This window comes from Nyctereutes procyonoides, unplaced genomic scaffold (genome assembly GCF_905146905.1).
Source record: "Nyctereutes procyonoides isolate TBG_1078 unplaced genomic scaffold, NYPRO_anot_genome, whole genome shotgun sequence".
NCBI classification, from domain to species: domain Eukaryota; kingdom Metazoa; phylum Chordata; class Mammalia; order Carnivora; family Canidae; genus Nyctereutes; species Nyctereutes procyonoides.
This window is the reverse complement of record NW_026575040.1, coordinates 12,672,727-12,692,873: the sequence shown is the minus strand read 5'-3', so window position 1 is coordinate 12,692,873 and position 20,147 is coordinate 12,672,727. Positions and strand designations below refer to the sequence as shown.

General features: G+C 39.8%; 1 protein-coding gene across 2 annotated transcripts in view; it reads left to right on the top strand.

Annotated features, from left to right (window-relative positions):
• The first annotated feature begins 343 nt into the window (after window positions 1–343).
• Window positions 344–20,147, top strand: part of APH1B (aph-1 homolog B, gamma-secretase subunit) — a 35,517-nt gene continuing 15,713 nt past the window's right edge. For both annotated transcript variants that reach the window (XM_055319943.1, XM_055319942.1), the window contains exons 1-4: window positions 344–574; window positions 1,877–2,047; window positions 8,271–8,341; window positions 9,425–9,547. In XM_055319943.1, coding sequence (XP_055175918.1) covers window positions 462–574; window positions 1,877–2,047; window positions 8,271–8,341; window positions 9,425–9,547 — 478 coding nt within the window. In that variant the 5' untranslated portion in view covers window positions 344–461. The remainder of the gene's footprint in view (window positions 575–1,876; window positions 2,048–8,270; window positions 8,342–9,424; window positions 9,548–20,147) is intronic.

The window sequence follows — 20,147 nt, the reverse complement described above, 5'->3', positions numbered from 1 at the left end:
CGCTCCGCCCCGCGCGCTCCGCCCCGCTCCTGCCGTCCCCGCGGCGCCCCGCCCCGCAGCGCCCCCCTCCCCTCCTCCAGCCCCTCCTCCAGCCCCTCCTCCAGCCCCTCCTCCAGCCCCTCCTCCAGCCCCTCCTCCAGCCCCTCCTCCAGCCCCTCCTCCAGCCCCTCCTCCTGCCCCCTCCAGCCCCCTCCGCCGCGCTCCGCCCCGTTCCCGCCGTCTCCGCGGCGCCCCGCCCCGCAGCGCCCCCACCGCCTCCCGCTCCCTCCGCCGCGCTCCGCCCCGTCCCCCCAGTCTCCGCGGCGCCCCGCCTCGCCCCCCAGCCGTCCCCAGCCCCCCCAGCCCCCTCCTCCCGCCCCTCCGCCGCTCCCCGCCGGCGGCCCCGCGCCCCGCTCGGCTCCGTGGGCGCCCGGCGCAGCTCGCGTCCTCGCCAGGCCTCCGGGCCGGCTCCCGCGGTCGCCATGACGGCGGCTGTGTTCTTCGGCTGCGCCTTCATTGCCTTCGGGCCCGCGCTGGCGCTTTACATCTTCACCATCGCCACCGAGCCGTTGCGCGTCATCTTCCTCATCATCGGGTGAGGCGGTTGCTCCGGGAAACCCCGGACCCGGGCCCCCCCCCCCCCCCGCAGCGGCTCGACCTTGTCGGCTGTGGACGCGAGGAGGGTCGGGCGGGGAGAGCCGCGAGCCCGCCCCCGGCGCCCCCGGTCCTCCGAGGTCGGCGGGACCCCACGGGGCGGGCTGCGGGGCGCCGGACCGTGCGCCGAGGGTCTGCGGGTGGGCCCGAGTTGTGAAGCCATTAAAATCGTATCAAAAATCGTGGGTGAACTTAAATATTCGTGTTTTATTTTACGGAGGGGGTCCCTAGTTTCCCTCAGACTGTCGCAGGCATCTGTAATCAGTCCCAAAGGGGTTGCGAGCACGTTAGCACCTGGGGCTTGGGGCCGTAACAACGCCCCTGCCCGGCCCTGCCGAGACCAGCCGCATCGCCACGGCCAGGGGGTGGGATTCGGGCTACGGATTTTTTTCTTTTAAAGCTCCCCAGGTGATCCAGGTGTACACCCAGAGGGTGGAAACCCGTGAAAACGGAAGCACCTGTCAGTGCATCTCTGCAGGAGCTTGGTAAATAGTGAACTCTGGCGGCGACTGTGGTCATAATCCCGGTTTTCACCCGTCTGGCAGCGTTTCCGGGGCTTCCCACGGCCCCCTCCACCTTTGAGTCTTAGTACGAGGAGAAACAGCCCAGCCGTGGTAGGCCGGTGATAACCACCTTTTCTGAGCTGCTGCTGTACTGAAAGTGCTGCATCACAGGTGTCATTTGAAAACAAATGGAGATTTGGGCAAAAGGTTTGCAAAGCTTGTTGTTAACAATCATTAAAATCCACAGGTATGTTGTACAAGCCAGGCCTGGAAAGCTCGCTTAGATTTCAACAGGTGTTCAACCTCTGAATTTTATGCTAATCACTGTGTTAATAGAGATGTGGATGTTTGTGGGGGGGGGAGAGATATTTATATATGGATGGACAAAGCATTAAATAGGGAGAGTAGCAGCAAATAACCAAGTTTCTAGCCAGACAGTCCTTGGCAGATAGTCTGTAGGTGTACTTAGAAGCAGCAGGGCCGCTGGAAAAAAAAAAAAAAATGATAGGAAAAACCTCACATTGCTTTTGGACTGCATGTTCATCTCACCAGGGAAAATGAACCATTAAGAACAATTAATCCAGGGGATCACTTATGAGGACTCTCCCCACCCCCTCTGCTTTATTAAAGAGTCAGGAAATCTCTTCCTTCTCAAGTAAGGTTTATTTGTTTTTTTTTTTTTCACTTTTAAATCATTATTAATCCTATTCATTATGCTTTTTACCCCCTCTAATTTTCAGAGCTTTTTTCTGGTTGGTGTCTCTGCTGTTTTCCTCCCTTTTTTGGTTCGTGGCAAGAACCATTACTGCCAACAAAGATGGACCAATACAGAAATATCTGCTGATCTTGGGAGTGTTAGTCTCAGTCCTTATCCAAGAACTGTTTCGGTTTGTGTATTATAAACTTTTAAAGTAAGTTAAACGTTTGCTTTACCTTTTTTCCATTTATACTTGATTTAGATTTAGTAGTTTGAAACATTAATATAGTGTGGCATTTGAGAGTCTGTGCCTTCATACAGAGTTGAAAGTCAAGGGATTGTATATTTCCAGCCTGAAAATACAAGTATTTTTCTTAAGTTTATTTATTTTAGAGAGACTGTGTGCGTGATGGGGGAGGGTGGTCAGGGGGAGAGAGAGAGAACCTGAACCAGATTCCCTGCCAAGGGAATGGAACTTGATCCCACAATGCTGAGATCATAACCTGAGCTGAAATCAAGAGTTGGGGGCTCAACCAACTGAACCACCCAGGTGCCTTGCAAATATTGAGTATTTTAGCTTATGGACATTTCTTTACTCATTCAAAAAATATTCTTGAGAATTTACTCAGTGTCAGGCACTATCCTAGGCACTGGGGATACATGATGATTAAAAGATAATCTGTCTTCATGGAGATTATATTAGAGTGGAAAGAGACAACACTGGATGAATAAAAAAATACGTTATATGCTAGAAGATAATATGTGCCCTGCGGAAAAATAAGCTAGAGAAATAGTCACTGAAACAAGAAAAAACGATTCTAGCTTAGAATTTATGTGTGCTTCTCTTTGCCATCACTCTAAATAAATAATTCTTATGGAGATTATGCCTGCCATTATTTTGACTGCATTAGGGAAAAGCAGGAGTTTATTTTGTGATATTTCATATCTACAATAGAAAAATATATTTAAAAAGAAACCATGGTTCCCTTTTCAGGCCAGGAAGTAGGTCACCTGTAGGATCCTTGAGGACCTCACATGAAACCACAGATTTGAAACACAGTTTGAACTTGGAACTATTTTCTTTCAGGCAGTCATGAGGTTGGCTTTGAGTACGTAGTAAGGCTTAATAAAGTGATAAGTGTCCTTTTGTAATTCTGCAAATGAGATAATTAAGGCATACCACAAATTTCATACATTTTGCCAAGAGAAAACTTCAATAACATCTCTTGTAATAGGCTTCTGATAATTTGTTCTTGCCAGTATGCAGGGCCTTCTATATTATTTACTTGCTGTGTTTAAAGATTTTATTTACTTATTTCACGAAGAAGGGAGGGGCAGAAAGAAGGATTCTTAAGCAGGCTCCCAGTTAGTGGATCCCACCTTGGGGCTCCGTCTCAGTACCCTGAGGTCATGATCTGAGCCAAAATCAAGAGTCAGGCTTAATCGACTGGGCCACCCAGATGCCCCTACTTAGCGCTTTTTTCTTCTTTAAAAGATTTGTTTTAGAGAGAGGGGGTAAGGGGCAGAGGGGGAGAGAATCACAAGCAGACTCCATGCTGAGTGTAGATCTCATGACCTTGAGATCATGACCTGAGCCAAAACCAAGAGTTGGATGTTTGACTGACTGAGCCACCCAGGCACCCCCTTACTTGTTGCTTTTAATAACAGGCATTGAAATTTAATAATGAAGTAATTTTAATTACAAATAGCAAATCAGGAAGCCAGTGCTTAGAAGCAAAAGTCTTAGGAAAGGTTTAAAAATGAAATTCCCATCAATTTCTGGAAACGTTAAAGAGCAACAACCAAATATGAACAGTTAATTTAAGTTTCCACAGGAATACAATCCTTAACAGATGGACCATCTACTCAGCTGTGGTTGAATGTTTCTGGTATGCAGCAGTTACTTTCATTCCAAAATTTTAACTGTAGAAGATATTAAGGTAATCAAAATCTTCCTCTTTCTGTCCTGTGCCCCACATAGCCAAAAGAAATCTCTATTACGTGGTTGTCATCTTGTGTCTTTCAAGGCTACACATACCTCATTTCTTCACCTGGCCCTCAGAAGACATTGATGTGGCTTCTAAACTTTTTCCCTCTCTGTTCCTCAGTCAACATGCCGCTTTTTGTTATTAACTGGAGTTTCCCTGGGCTTAGGATGCCCCACGGTAACCTGCTGTGGTCGAAGCAGTACAGAGAGCAGTGGCCCTTCCCACCCTTGCTTGGGCACTGTACTTTTTTTTTTTTTTAAGATTTTATTTATTCATGAGAGACAGAGGCGGAGGGCGAAGCAGGCTCCCTGTGGGGAGCCCAATGCAGGACTTGATCCCAGGACCCCAGGATCACTACCTGAGTTGAAGGCAGATGCTCAACCACTGAGCCACCCAGGTGCCCCTGGGCACTGTACTCTTATTTAGGCTCAGGTTGCACTGGTTTTTTCCTATCGGCAATATCTCTGGCTCATGTTGTTTTTGCATTTTCACATATGTTGGTTCTAATTTTGAGAGGCCCAATTTTGAATAGATTTTTACAGTTTAGGGACATGGGTTTAATAACCCCTTAGGGGGCACGTGGGTGGTTCAGTCGGCTAAGCATCTGCCTTCTGCTCAGATCATGATTTCAGGGTCCTGGGATTGAGCCTGGTGTCAGGCTCCTTGCTCAGCTGGGAGTCTGCTTCTCCCCCTCCTCCCCGCTCATGTTTTCTCTTGCCTTCTCTGTCACTATCTCTGTCTCTCAAATAAATAAAATCTTAAAAATAACCCCTTAGGACTTTAGGTTCTAAAATCCAACTTACGTGGAACGACTAAATCTGCCGTTCTTTACCATCTGTTTTTTTTCGTGTGTGTGTGTATTCTATCTAGAATTTGAATAGATCCTTTTATTGGTACTGTCCTATAGTTCTAAAGGACTACAAGCTGAACATAGGTTGCCATTTTTAATGAAGGTAGTGGGGGATTGGGGACATATGGGGAGGGAATTACAGGTCAATCAAGGCCCAGTAAGTTCAAAGAAGCCTCTTTGGCCTTCTAGGGAAACCATGTTTATTCCTCTGAACGGGCCTTTGGAAATTAGCAATCAGATAATAGGACAAACCTTTGTTAACAGGTGTCTACTTGCCATTGCAAAATGTATCTTCACCAGGCCTTAGGATTATTGTACAGTATTTTTCTAGCAGATTTCAGACATGTTGGCTGTCCTGTAGTTATATGTTAAAATAAGTTTGTGAATTATTAAGATACCTTATTCATGACATAAATACGTTTAAGTTGCTCTCATATGCTGCACTACATTCAAATATAGAAACTTTGGTTTAATTAATATTTTAACTCTCCACTTCCAAAGTAGGTTTTCTTTAAAGTACTGCTGCAGTCATATTTTTTGCTATCTGAATTTGGTGCCAAGATTAAATGTGGACAATTTGTAGCACTTTTTTTACACACATGGAATTTAATCAAAATATCACTGCAATCTAATATAGATTTATTTCATGGGTCAGGCCTTGGGAACAGTACTTCATCTTGAAGAACGAATAAACAAATTGTAACTTTCTGTCTAGCAAAGAGTTGTACTGTAAGAAACTGGCATGTAGCCATAAGCGATAGGCGTTCCTATAGTAATTTCTTTAAAAATCCAAATTATGGTTGCATACATTGCCTAAAACATACATTAAACATTTTTTGCCTTGGGGCACCTGGGTGGCTCAGTTGGTTAACCGTCTGCTTTCAGCTCGGGTCATGATCCCAGAGTCCTAAGATCAAGCTCCATATCAGGCTCCCTGCTTAGCAGGGAGTCTGCTTCTCTCTCTGTCCCTCACCCTGCTTGTGCTTACACTCTCTCTGTCTCAAATAAATAAAATCTTCTAAAAAAATCTTTTTTGGGGCAGCCTGGGTGGCTCAAAGGTTTAGCGCCGCCTTCAGTCCAGGGCGTGATTCCGGAGACCTGAGATCCAGTCCCACATCAGGCTCCTTGCATGGAGCTTGCTTTTCCCTCTGCCTGTGTCTCTGCCTTTCTCTCTCTGTGTGTCTCTCATGAATAAATAAATAATCTTTAAAAAAAATTTTTTTTGGCTTGAATTGAAACTTTTGTAATTTAATCCAGGTTTGTCTTATAATGCCGATACCATGTTTCCTTATTTTAGAAAATCTTCCATTTATAGAAAAGTGTTAAGGTAATCATTACTACAAATTTTTTTTTTTAGATTTTATTTATTTATTAGAGAGCATGAGCAAGGGTGGGGTGCAGAGGTGGTGGGAGAAGCAGACTCCCTGCTGAGCAGGGAGCCTGACACAGGGCTCCATCCCAGGACCCTGAGATCACAAACTGAGCCAAAGGCAGATGCTTAACCTATTAAGTCACCCAGGTGCCCCACAAAATTTATATTTTAAAAATTGGACTTTTTCTTCTTTGTTCTTGGAAAGAGTAACAAATGCAAACAGAGAATTTTCCACTTCAGTAAAATGGTCAAATTAAAAACACTGTCATCATCAATCATGTGTTCTATCCATCAGGAACATGGAAACTAATGGTGTTTTCTACTTTTTCATCCTAATGTTAGCATTGAGAACTGTTAATGCTATAGACCTTCGCTCTCACAAACTTGCAACACAGAATGAAGAAGTTTATTAAACTTTTGAATTTATGTATTTCATACATTTGTGATAGCAGTACTTTGCTTTTAATCATTATTGAGCAGCTTATATAAAACAAATCCCCCTAAATTTGATTTTGTTGTACCATTATGTCCATTTGTTGATAGAGATTATTACTGCCATATATGTCTCTAAGCTTTAGTCTTTTTTTTTTTTTATTTTTTTTTAAGCTTTAGTCTTTAACAGCATTCCTGTGACAGGTTATTTTATTTTATTTAGGAAAATGAAACATTTTAGTTGGTTACTGCTCCAGAGAAAGATGATATAGCCACTTAAGTTTTGATTAATGTCCTTCCTACCAAATAATACTTCTAAATGGAGAGCTCTGAAGTGGCAGGTTGTTTCTTTCGAGTCTAGAAAAGCAAAAGGCCTTTTTCATTATATTTATTATTTTGAGTGAATTCTGCATTGCTTTTATTTAAAGTAATCAATGATATTTATATATTTATGTAATTAATAGACCAACTATACTGAATATTCATACCTTGAAATTTAAATTAACACAATACTCAGAATGTAAATATGTTCTGGTTAATTTTCTACTGTTAGAGTTAACCTAGCTCATTTTGTTTCAGCACTTAGTGAAAACTCAATCTAAAGTATTTGGTTTCTTTATTGCTTTAACAAATATACCCTCTTGTAAATGTAAATATCCTTTGAGTCAGGATCACTGTTGCAGAGTTTCTAACCAACAAATAGTGACAATAGTAGAACTGACAGCCACACTTTGCATTCCTACCTAACACATCTGCATGGGAGCATGGACTCAAGTTTATGAATTGTTCACAACAGAAGTACAAATATCACTCTGAAGATCATTTCTTATTGAGCAGTATTTTAACGTTTAATATAGATACTCATTTATCTCCTTTTCTGAGGGTAGCATTTTATTCTCCTCTGATTAATTCTCCCCTGAAGCCTGATTGGAATATGAAACAAATCTGTAGAATATTTTATCATCTGAAGACCATATGATTACCCATATGAGGGCTCAGACGATGGGCATTCTAGGATTTAAGAGTAAGGAGAGATTAGCGATTACCAATCATTGGTAGAGGTGAATTCTTTGAGAAGCTGCTGACTCAATGAGACTTTGGAGAATGAGTATAACTTAAGTTCTATGCAGTGGAAGGTAAAAGAGAGAGTAGCAAAATAGCTATAGCCTATGTGGAAGGTAATACAAAGTACCAACAAACTGGGATTGAAGATATAGTACTCTGGAGAGAAAAATTTGAAGTGATAAGAGGCCATAGGATATTGAATTAAATATTTATCGAGCTCAGAAAGTAGTCAGAACCATTGCTTTTTTTCTTACTAATTCAATCCCTGGTGGCTTGTTTACTTATGTTTTTCTTATTTTTTCTCTTCTATGTCAAAAGTCAGATAAAAGGCAAGAGTTGTGTGAAAATTTTAGTTGATTTTAGTTAATTGAAAAATTGCTGGGTTTTGTTTAAATGGATTCAATTTGATTTATTCTTTTAGGTTTTACTTTTATTCCAGTTATCATATAAGGTAATACTAGTTTCATTTCTATAATACAGTGATTCAACACTTCCATACATCACCCAGTTCTCATCACAAGTGCACCCCATCACCTATTTAACCCATCTCCCCAGCCAGCTCTCCTGGGGTAACCATCCACTCCCTATAGTTAAAGGTATTTAAATATATTTTAGATGTAAAGTATAACCTGATCAGGAGCCTTAGTAAGTGTCTAGATTTTGAAATATCTTGCATATTTTCCTGATATACTGCTTTCTCTCTAAAAAAACCTCTATGGTTTTATTTTAGAAAAGCCAGTGAGGGTTTGAAGAGTATAAACCCAGATGAGACAGCACCTTCTATGCGATTGCTAGCCTATGGTAAGTTGGAACTGCATGGTGTCATTAAGAGAAAAAAACCAGACTTGACATAAAAACCATTTTTATTTTTTATATCTTTGTAGATTATTTTAAAAAATAGATTTACCCATTTGAGAGAGAGAGAGAGAGAGAGAGAGAGAGAGACAGTGTACAGGTGCACACATGCATCTGTGGGCAGGAGTGGAGGTTGAGGGGAGGAGCAGAGGGATAGGAAGAGAAAGAGAAGCTCCAGCAGACTCCTTGGCAGAGCACTGAGCTCAACATGGGGCTTGATCCCATGGACCCTGAGATTATGACCTGAGCTGAAATCAAAAGTTAGAGACTTAACAGACTGAGGCACCTAGGTGCCTCATCTTTGTAGATTTTAAATAGTATTTTATTTTTGCCTTTGCCTTTTGGTGTGTGTTGTTTATTTCTAGCTTTCCAGGACCATTATGTAAAGGGAAGTAATTATAGGTGATCTGTATGTCCATTAAATATTAACCAGGTTTGAAAGTTGAGTTTTTAATATGCATATACTCTAGTTAATAGTTTTTGAGTGATGTTACTGTTATATTCTCTGGGTGGTTACCATAACTTTGGCTGTAGTAGGACAACTTTTCATATTAATACAGTTAATACCTCTGCAGGTTTTTCTTTCAATATTATGTTTTAAATATTAGATCTAGATCCCTAAATTGAATCACCCTAGTTTGACCCAGGGATTACTTTCTGTGATACACAGTCATCCCTTTCAGTTCTACTTTTAAGCCCTCAAACTTAATTCTACAGACTGTTATCATAAACCAAAGCCAAAACTTCAGCATTGTGTCCTCGGTCTCACATATTGTTTCTGTGCCTTTCTAATAATTTTCTTTTTTCATTTCTTTGCTATATTCCACTGTTCATTTCCCTTACTTTTGCACTATCCCCTGTTTATCATTTAGCTAAGCACTTAACTTTCCTGAGCCAGCCTTCCACTACTTCTCCAACAGTCTCTGTGCCTTTTCCCCTTCAAAATAGTATTCTCTAGTCCTTGGAAACTTGATTTGAAGAGAAATCATAGCATGAAAAGGGTCTAACAATGTGTTTCTTCCTTTTTAGTTTCTGGCTTGGGCTTTGGAATCATGAGTGGAGTATTTGCTTTTGTAAATACCCTTTCCGACTCCTTGGGACCAGGCACAGTAGGCATTCATGGAGACTCTCCCCAGTTCTTCCTAAATTCAGGTATGTGCCTACTAGTTGTGAAGGTTCAGTCTTCTAGTCTCGATGATCATCTGTATAGGAGGTCTCTGGCTTAGGAATTTGAGTGAATATAAATTTATGTGATACCTTCTAAAGGCAAAATACTATTAGACATCAGAAGTAAAGGGCATAGGAAAATAAAAATTTTGGTGACAGTATTTTATAATTTTAGGGTGGAATTTAGCATATATAATTTTTTATTTTACTATATTAATAGTGTTGTGTAGTTGATGTGTTATATGTGAATTTTTATAGGCTGTATGCTTTTTGATTTGTATTAGTTTGTATTTATCTTCAGTATGAGCCCTAGTGTTTAATTAGTCATTTTGGCCCCTTTTTGGGATAGGCAGTATAACTGAATTTTGAAATTGAGAGGAGAAAAAAATGCTTTCTAGTTTAATATAATGTTATGCATCTAAAATGTATATTTAAATATATCATTTAAATAATAACAACCCATCTTCTCTTTTTCTTAAAAACTAGAACATTAACAGAGAACTTAGAGTCCCTTGTTTCTTTGTTTTTCCTCCACAGGTAACTAATGCTCTGATCTTGTGTTATTAATTCCCTAGGTTAACCAGGTTTGAAAACTAAGTTTTTAACATGTATACATGTTTTGTTTTGAAGGTAAAACACGAGACTTTTATTCTCATGAATGTATCTGAAAAAAATTAATGGTTTCCTGCTTTTGAATATTTAAAAATAAATCATGCTATATTCTTCAAAGAAAGAAGTTGAGAGGAAAAAATGATAAAATAGATGAGTTGCCCTTTTTATACAAAGATGCAGTATAAAAGGACCAACTCATTTCAAACTGCTTTTTCATTCACCAAGTAAAAATTGTCATCATGATGCAGTGATCATGAGAGTTGGTAGTGTACATAATTAATGTAAAATTTCTCTTAAATTTTCAAGAGGAATCTTTAAAAATAGTATTAAGAAAATGCCACTGTATTTTTTATCTCCACAAGCTATATTATTAAATTAATTCACCCCATGTGCATATTCTATTAATTAAATATTATTTATTTAACACATATACTGAAGGAATTTCTGTCCTCAAGGAGCTTACCCTCTAGTAGAGAAAATAAGACCAAAAAAAAGTGAGTATTTTATTACAGTTTAAGGTAATAATAGAACCAGATATAGGAAGGTAAGTCAGATTTTAAAAACTGCTATAATAGTTTAATCATCCTTCTTATTATAGTGATCCTTAAACCCAGTAGACTCTTGCTCCTTATTTTAGTCCAGGCCTTGGAATCTCCTGTCTAGATGACTTCCACCAACCCTCAACTGGTTAGTCTTTCCTCAACACACTTTTCGTATGAGTCTATCCTGTATGGAGTCTCCAAAATGATCTTCCCTGTACAAAAATGTGTAATGACTTTTAAAGGTTTCTCCTTTCTAAGAACTAAGTCAGGGCTCATTACATCTGGCTACAAGTTCATAGATTGGAATTATTTAGTGGTTCCTCCAACAAAGCAAATTTTTTTCATTTTAAGCATTCCATAATTAGTACATTTCTGACAGTTTTTAGATGGATTATAATAAGTATTAGGGTTTTTTTTTTAAAGAGTGTATTTATTTATTCATGAGAGACACACAGAGAGGCAGAGACATAGGCAGAGGGAGAAGCAGGCTCCCCGCAGTGGGCCTTCTGCGGAACTTGATCCCTGGACCCCAGGATTACACCCTGAGCAGAAGGCAGATGCTCAACTGCTAAACTACCCAGGCATCCTGAATATTAGGTTTTTATAATAAATGTAATGTTAATAGTTAACATCTATGAGAGTCCAATATAAATGAACGAAACATAATCAGAAGGGTACTACTGCTATAGTTTTCTATATTTTCTGGAAGTGGTCTATTATACTGCTACATGAGCAATTTTCTTTTGGTTCAAGTAGCATTCCCCTAATGGAATTTATTTTTTGGCTAGCTTCTTTCACTAGATGGTGCTAATTCCCTTTCATAAGACTAGCTTAAAATGATTCTTTTGGAAGAAAGTGAAAGGACAGGGTGCTAGCAGTTTGAGGGTTGTGTTTGCAGTTTCTTTAAATTCAAGAGAAAATTCATTATTCAAAAGAAAATAAAGTATTCTAATGTCTTTAGCTGTTAAGATGGCAGGCTGACCATGCTGTGAATATATATGTATACAGTTACTTTATAGTTAAAAAAATAGTTACTTTACCATATGCAAGAGTTTCTTATTTGTTGTAGCATCATTCTTTGGAGCATAAACTTTGAATTCTAAGTTTAAGAAATTACTTTTCATTGCATTTTAAAATAACCCCAAATTTATATATATATAAATATATATATATATGTGTTTGTTATATGTATTATTTATAACTGCTATTGTTACCACTTATTTAGGCATGAGCTCATTTTTAATTTGTCAGTTAAATCTGTAAGTTTATATGTTGGTTTAACATATTTCATTACAAATGCCTAAATAGTAATCAGAATAAATAGGCCTATGGGGTCACTAATTAGTATATTTATGTTAGTATCAGAGATTCACTGTGATACCTGTGTGTACATAGGTTTTTTTGTTACAGGTAGGCATAGTTTATAAATATGTATGTATAAGTTAATTATTATTTGTAGTTGCATAGCAGGCTGGCATTACCTTTTCTTAGAATCATTCCCATTTATTATTAATGCTATATAAAGGCAAAATATGGAAATTGGAGTCCTAAGTTCAAGTCTTATTCTGGTTCATTAATTTAGTATTTTGGGCAGGTCCATTTGATCATTTAATCACTCATTCTACACATGAGTATTAGTGTTTTTAGTAAACAGAAGTTATACCAAGCTATGACAATACAGTTTAGTTAATGCCTGTATTTTCCACTCATAGTGGGGAATAAAGACAAAGCTAATTATTATACAGTGTGATAAATGCTATGATGAGGAAGAGCCATGAGCTCACAAAAGTCAAGCTCTAACTCACACTCAGATGATATGGTGCTTCTCTTTTTGTAGTACTTTCTGCACTTGTAATTAATTGGTCAACTGTGTAGTTATTTATGTCTGTCTCTCCAAGCTGGATGCTAAGCCTTTTAAATGCAAGAACTGTGTTTTGTTCACTCCAGCACCTTTTGGAGTCCTTTAACACTACATGGTCTCAAATATCGATTGAAAAAATGAAAACTCTGCACAGCTTGTGGAGGAAGTGTTATTTGAGTAGAAACTGAAAGGATGAATAATAGTAAGGCAGGCAAAAGAAGGAGGTTGTCAGGGAGGAATGTTCCAGGTGGAGGGAAGAGGTGTTTCCCTTCTGGCCTAGAGGTAAGAAAGACATTGTTCCCTGAACAAAGGAAGTACTGGACTTCTGTCTACCCCTCAATTTCCTTATCTTTCAGGAAGAACAAAAGTAATGCCTAGCTCAGAGTTGTAATGAATTAAATGAAATTAATTTAGAGAGTATATATTTAAGTGATCTAATAAACTGTAAAATGGCCTAAAGAGAATTTGTTCTTATCGGGGTAGAGAATTCGGTTCTTGAAATTAAAAAACAGAATTTAGAGGATAATTTCTTTATGTGGAATCTGGATTTATCACTCTGAATTGTCTCTCTTATGCTTTAGAAGAAAAATATCTTTAGTACTCAATTAGAAAGGTAGCTAATATTTTATTTTTAAAACTTCCCTAAATCAGGGGCACCTGGGTGGCTCAGTGGATTGACTGACCCTTGATTTCAGCTCAGGTCATGATCTTAGGGTCCTGAGCTCAAGCATCATGTTGTTGCCATCATAGTAGTAGTTGTGGGACTCCCTGCTGAGCAGGAAGTCTGCTTGAGACTCTCTCCCTCTCCTTTTGCCCCTCCCCCTGTTCATGTATGCATGTGTGCTCACGCTTTCTCTTTCTCAAATCTTAAAAAAAACTTCCCCAAATCATTTCATTTACATTTTCTTGGCAGTGTTCCTGTCTAGGTATGGTAAGCTTTTTAGCCACTCACTAGGAGAAATCAGTACCGGTCAGACCCCATGTGGAGTATCATGTTCAGTTCGGAGCATTGTAATTTGACAGGAATACTGTGGAACTAAAATTGGTACAAAAGAACTTGTGAGTATGATGAAAGATCTAGAAACCATGTCTTAAGAGGACTGATTGAAGGAAAAGGAATGTTGAACTTGAAGGAAAATAGGAGTAAGAGGAATATAGGATATTACATTTTTGTCCCAATTTGTCATTCCCTTTTATAGAATTATACATCCACATTCTTATATGGCTTCATGGTGGCCTGGATGTACTTCTCTGCCCCAAGATTGAACTCAGTTATGTGGCTTCAGTTGGTTAATTGGTGAATGTAAGGTAAATCAGAAGCTAAAATACCACTTGCATGGTTGGGTCTGTGCTTTTGAACTCTGGTCATGTGCCATGAGAACATGTCCTACATAGTTAATGCCCACTTGACCTCGACCTCAGAATGAACATGTATAGAGCACACCTGTGTTGCAGCTGCAGTGAGGAGTCAAACCCACCTGTACCAGTAGCCTACAGCAGTGCTGCCCAGGCTGAGCCCAGCCTTAATCAGCCAAAGCACAGTCAGCCTTTAGACCAATGAGCATGAGAATAAATCCTTGGTATTGTAACCCAGTGAGGTTTTTTTTCATTCATTCATTTTTTTGCCACGATATTTTAAGTATAATCTTTATAATATGTCAAGTCTGTTACATGTTTAGACTTCTAAATGAAAGCTCTTTGTAGGCAGGATTATCTTGATTAACTACATTACTAATTCCAAAGTGGTAGAAAAAATATAACATCGGGATTCCTGGGGGGGTCAGTGGTTGAGCATTTGCCTTTGGCTCAAGGTGTGATCCCAATCCGGGGATCGAGTCCCACATCAGGCTCCCTGTGAGGAGCCTGCTTCTTTCTCTGCCTATGTCTCTGCCTCTCTCTCTGTGTCTCTCATGAATAAATAAATAAAATCTTTTTTAAAAAAAAAAAAGAAAAAATATAACATCTATTAATGATACAAAAAAACTTTTAACAATAGAGCTTAATATGCAATTCTTATTCTTTTCTGAATGTATTAGAATCTTAATTTCTTATAATAAATTATAACTGCCACTGCTTATGACACAGGGGTATTCCATATGCTGTAGTATGTCATCAGTGTTGTCATCAAATATTTTTTCCATTTTGTATTTTCATTATATCAGTAGTGTAATGGTCTTTCCTTCAAGCTGCTCAAGTAACTGAGAATGGAAAATTATGTTGGATTGTCCTTTCATTAAATCTTGGCCAGTTAGAGACTAAGTAGCCTGGGATATGTTACCTCTTATGCAAAGCACAGGTAGCCATCTTCACATAGCGTGCAAACAGGCAGCTCAGTGGATTGCTTCACTGAGTTTGGCTGAAAGAATGATTCAGTTTGTGGCTCTAGGACTTAGTGGCTCCTTCCGATATGTTCCAGGCCACATTCTGAGACCCTGCTATCTCCTTTGCCACACAGCCAAATGGCCAGTGCCTGCTGACCCCTGCATGGCTCAGGCAGGCTGATGCCTTCTGCTTCTCATTTCTCTTCAGGCCTTGTTTCTTCTTCACGTATGAGTCAGTCCTTATTTTCTTAATCCACTGCTGCCTTTAATTTTTGGTATTTTTGGGGATGCCTGGGTGGCTCAGTGGTTGAGCGTCTGCCTTTGGCTCAGAGCATGATTCCAGAGACCCGGGATTGAGTCTCACATCGGGCTTCCTGAATGGAGCCTGCTTCTCCCTCTTCCTGTGTCTCTGCCTCTCTGTGTGTGTGTCTCTCTCTCATGAATAAATAAATAAAATCTTAAAAAAAAACTACTTTTGGTGTTTTTTGTGTTTCTTTTTTTTTTTTTCCTAGAAAAACTCCCAGAGATATTTTTCATAACGATGAGCAGGGCAGCTCAGGTGGCTCAGTGGCTTAGCACCGCCTTCGGCCCAGGGCCTGATCCTGGGGTCCCAGGATCGAGCCCTGCATCGGGCTCCCTGCATGGAGCCTGCTTCTCCCTCTGCCTGTGTCTCTGCCTCTCTCTCTCTCTCTCTCTCTCTGTCTCTGTCTCTCATGAATAAATAAAATCTAAAAAAAAAAAACTTTTGGCGTCATTTGTTACATACCATTTTTGTGGCAATATCTGAGTAATACAGAGAATTACATTTTTAAGTATTCTTTTTTTTTGCATTTTTTAAAATTTATTTCTGATAGTCACAGAGAGAGAGAGAGAGGCAGAGACACAGGCAGAGGGAGAAGCAGACTCCATGCACCGGGAGCCCGACGTGGGATTCGATCCCGGGTCTCCAGGATCGCGCCCTGGGCCAAAGGCAGGCGCCAAACCGCTGCGCCACCCAGGGATCCCGAGAATTACATTTTTAAAAAATGTGCCACATATGGGGACAAAATAGTTGACTTGTGCTTCTTCAAAAGTCTTCCTAGGATCAACAATCAGGAGTTGGAATAGGGTCTCTCAATGGCACTGTTGACATTTGGGATCAGATAATTCTTTGTTGGCAGGAGATAGAAGAATGTCTTGTATGTATTGTAGGGTGTTAGAAAGCATCTCTGGCTTCTCCTAGATGCCAGAAGTACCCTACCCCCAGTTATGGCAACCAAAAATGTCTACAGATATTGACAAATGCTCCCTGGGGGCAAAATTGCCTCACTTGTGAATCACGGAGTTAGAAGGAAGATTTTGGTTGAGTTTGAGAAGGAACTTTCCCACAGTGACTGTTTTTTTTTTTTTCTTTTTAAGATTTTTTTGTATTTATTCATGTGAGAGCTAGAGACACAGGCAGAGGGAGAAGCAGGCTCCATGCAGGGAGCCTGATGTGGGACTCAATCCCGAGACTCCAGGATCATGCTCAGGGCCAAAGGCAGGCACTAAACCACTGAGCCACCCAGGGACCCCCCCCCCCCCCAACAGTGACTGTTTTAATGAAGCAAGCTTCTAATCTGAATTTGAAGTGGAACCTGTGGAATATACTTTTTCATTGCATAAGGATTAGATTAAAAAACATCTAAGAGGCCTCCCAATGCTGACTCTCCAGAATGATGAAAATCTGAAGAGGGTATTTCATCATTCTTTAACATTTGCTAGGGAGACTTTAAACAAAATCATATTTTCGGCAGACTTTAAACAAAATCATAACATACTTCTTTTTAATGTTAATGTTAATTTTTCTTTAAGTTCAATTTGCCAACATATAGTATAACACCCAGTACTCATCACATCATGTGCCCTCCTTAATGCCTGTCACCCGTTACCCTATCCCCCCAGCCACCTCCCCTTCTGTAATCCTTTGTTTCCCAGAATCAGAAGTCTCTCATGGTTTGTCTTCCTCTCTAAATTTTCCCCACTCAGTTTCGCCCCTTCCCTTATGGTCCCTTTCGCTATTTATTATATTCCACATATGAGTGAAACCCTATGATAATGGTCTTTCTCCTATTTATGACTTATTTCACTCAGCATAATATCCTCTAGTTCCATCCACATCAATGTAATTGATAGATATTCATCCTTTCTGATGGCTGAGTAATATTCCATTGTGTATTTTTTCTTTATCCATTCATTTGTCAAAGGACATCTCCACTCTTTCTACAGTTTGGGTATCATGGACATTGCTGCTATAACATTGGGGTACAGGTGTCCCATCATTTCACTACATCTATATCTTTGGGACAGATACCCAGTAGTTCAATTGCTGAGTCATAGGGTAGCTCTATTTTTAACTTCTTGAGGAACCTCCTCACTGTTTTCCAGAGTGGCTGCACCAGTTTGCATTCCTACCAACAGTGTAAGAGGTTCCCCTTTCTCCACATCCTTGCCAATATTTGTTATTTTCTGTCTTGTTAATAGCCATTCTCACCAGTGTAAAATGGTATCTCATTGTGGTTTTGATTTGTATTTCCCCTATGACGAGTGATGTGGAACATTTTTTCATGTGCTTGTTGACCATGTGTGGGTTGTCTTTGGAGAAATGTCTGTTTATGTCTTCTGCCCATGTCTTGACTGGATTGTTTTTGGGTGTTGAGTTTGATAAATTATTTACATATCTTGGATACTGGCTCTTGAACATACTTTAGAAGCATTTCCATAAATATGAAGTGATAAATGCTATTTAAACACCAGTAGTCATTCAGATTACTTTCAGAACACCTCCTTTATGATCTGGCTGGTATTAAAGGACAGTACTACATCTTTCTTATTGCTATGTACGTGTATGTATGTATATGAGATGGTTTTCAAAATGCCTCTTTTAAATCTTGGAGAATGTTATTTGATTAGGAATATATATACTTCTGTATTATAATAACTAGGTCACAGAATTGTCATGTTTTTTAAGGCAAGATTTTTTTTTTTTAAGATTTTATTTATGCCTGGGTGGCTCAGTAGTTGAGCATCTGCCTTTGGTTTAGGGCATTGATCCCGGGCTCCCTGCATGGAACCTGCTTCTCCCTCTGCCTGTCTCTTTAAAAAAAAAAATTATTAATTTATTCATGAGAGACACACAGAGGCAGAGACATAGGCAGAGGGAGAAGCAGGCTCCCTATAGGGAGCCTGATACAGGACTTGATCCCAGGACCTCAGCATCACAACCTGAACCAAAGGCACAAGGCTCAACCACTGAGCCACCCAGGCATCCCTAAAGCAAGATTTTTAAGTTAAATCCCTATTATAGGAAAGGAATTTTCAAAAATATTTAGTTCTGTTGCTTGACTTCTACTTGAACTAGGTCATTGGAGATCTCTTAAGAATCCAGAGAATTTCTGCAGCAAAGAGGGACGGAGAAGAGTCCCTTACTTCACAGAACCTTGATACCCCAGACTATCTTCTTACTTGGAAAAAGGCGAGAAGCTCATTAGTAATCACATCTGTCTCTAGGCAGTTGAGGCTAACCCTTGGCTTTGCAAAGTCCTCCTCTGCCTGTCGCTACTACCACCCGGCAGCAGTCACTGGCGCTCTCTGGTATAGTTAGAGATTCTTTGAAGTTGTCAGAAAAAGCCAGATGTTAGCAGTTTCTGTACTGGTAGGATCCAGTGTTAGAATCAGTTGCTATTTTAGGCCATTGACAGAAAAGTAAATATCAGGAATAAAGGAGAGAGGGACGAGTGTGAAATTGAGGATGTTTATGAATCTGTGTACTAGAACATTTGGAGTATATTCAAGAAGGAGAAAAGAACCAAATAGTAAATATTGCCTCTTCTTTTTTTTTTTTTAAGACTTTTTTATTGATTTGAGGGAGAGAGCATAGCAAGAGGGGCAGGAGAGAGAGAGAAAGAGAGAATCCCAACTGCAGACTCCCTGCTGAGTGTGGAGCCCAATGTGGGGCTCCATCCCAGGACTCGGGGATCATGAACTGAGCCAAAAATCAAGAGTTGGATGCTTGCTCAACTGACTGAGCCACCCAGGTGCCTCTAAATGTAACCTCTTAAAGATAACTCTGAAACATTTTGCTTAGAAATAGGTTGAAACAAAATGTTCTTTACCAAGAGAATTTGACTTAAAAGATTGTTGGACATCAGTTATCAAACTGGCAGCTGCAAATTCATAAACATATATACAATACTTGTTAGAATTATTTTTCCCTTTCCTGTCCGGAGGGAGAGAGAGAGAGAAGCGCGCACACATGGGGGCTGGGGGCAGAAGGAGAGAGAGAGAATCATGAGCAGGCTCCATAAGCCTGTTTTGGGGCTTGATCCCATGACCCTGAGATCATGACCTGAGCTGAAATCAAGAGTCAAACGTTTGAGCCACCCAGGTCCTCAATCTGAATTGTTCAGATTTCTGATAAGTGTTCCAAATCACTAAAAATTATGGAAGCTCCTTTAAAAATCTGGATTATAAATGAATCATGATATTTTTATTAGTTCAGAGAGATTTTTCTACTTTTATAAATATTAGAACAAAGCAAATTTCAGAGTTAGATTTACTGAAGGACTTTTAGAATTTTATAGTTAGGAACACGAAATGAGAAAGTTTTAGTCATTAAAAGATAGTATCCTAGAGGTACTATTAGCGAATCTTCATTTCTAGTGGAAATTAATTCTATTTACTAGAGAAAAGTATCAAAATAGTATGCATGTATCTCTAGCTACCTGTATGTGGCCCAATAGATATTCTGGTCTCAGTTTCTCTTGGACCTCTGACCAGTTGCAGACGGAATAAACAATGAATTCCAGTATCCTAAATAGCACATTGTAATAATAAAGGCTTATGATGACATGGAAGGCAGCCAGAAACTAATGCCAGCTGAATAAATAAGCAGTCAAGTAAGCACGTAGAGTGGTTTTTTTATTTTTATTTTTTTAATTTTATTTATTTATGATAGGCAGAGAGAGAGAGAGAGAGAGAGAGAGGGGGGCAGAGATATAGGCAGAGGGAGAAGCAGGCTCCATGCACCTGGAGCCTGACATAGGATTCGATCCCGGGTCTCCAGAATCGCACCCTGGGCCAAAGGCAGGCGCCAAACCGCTGCGCCACCCAGGGATCCCGCACATAGAGTGTTTTAACGAATGTCTGAGAGATCCCTTTTGGATGCTGTTAATAAAACAGTAAACTGAAAGGATGAGGCGAAGTTCCTTGAGATTGTATTTTATCCACTG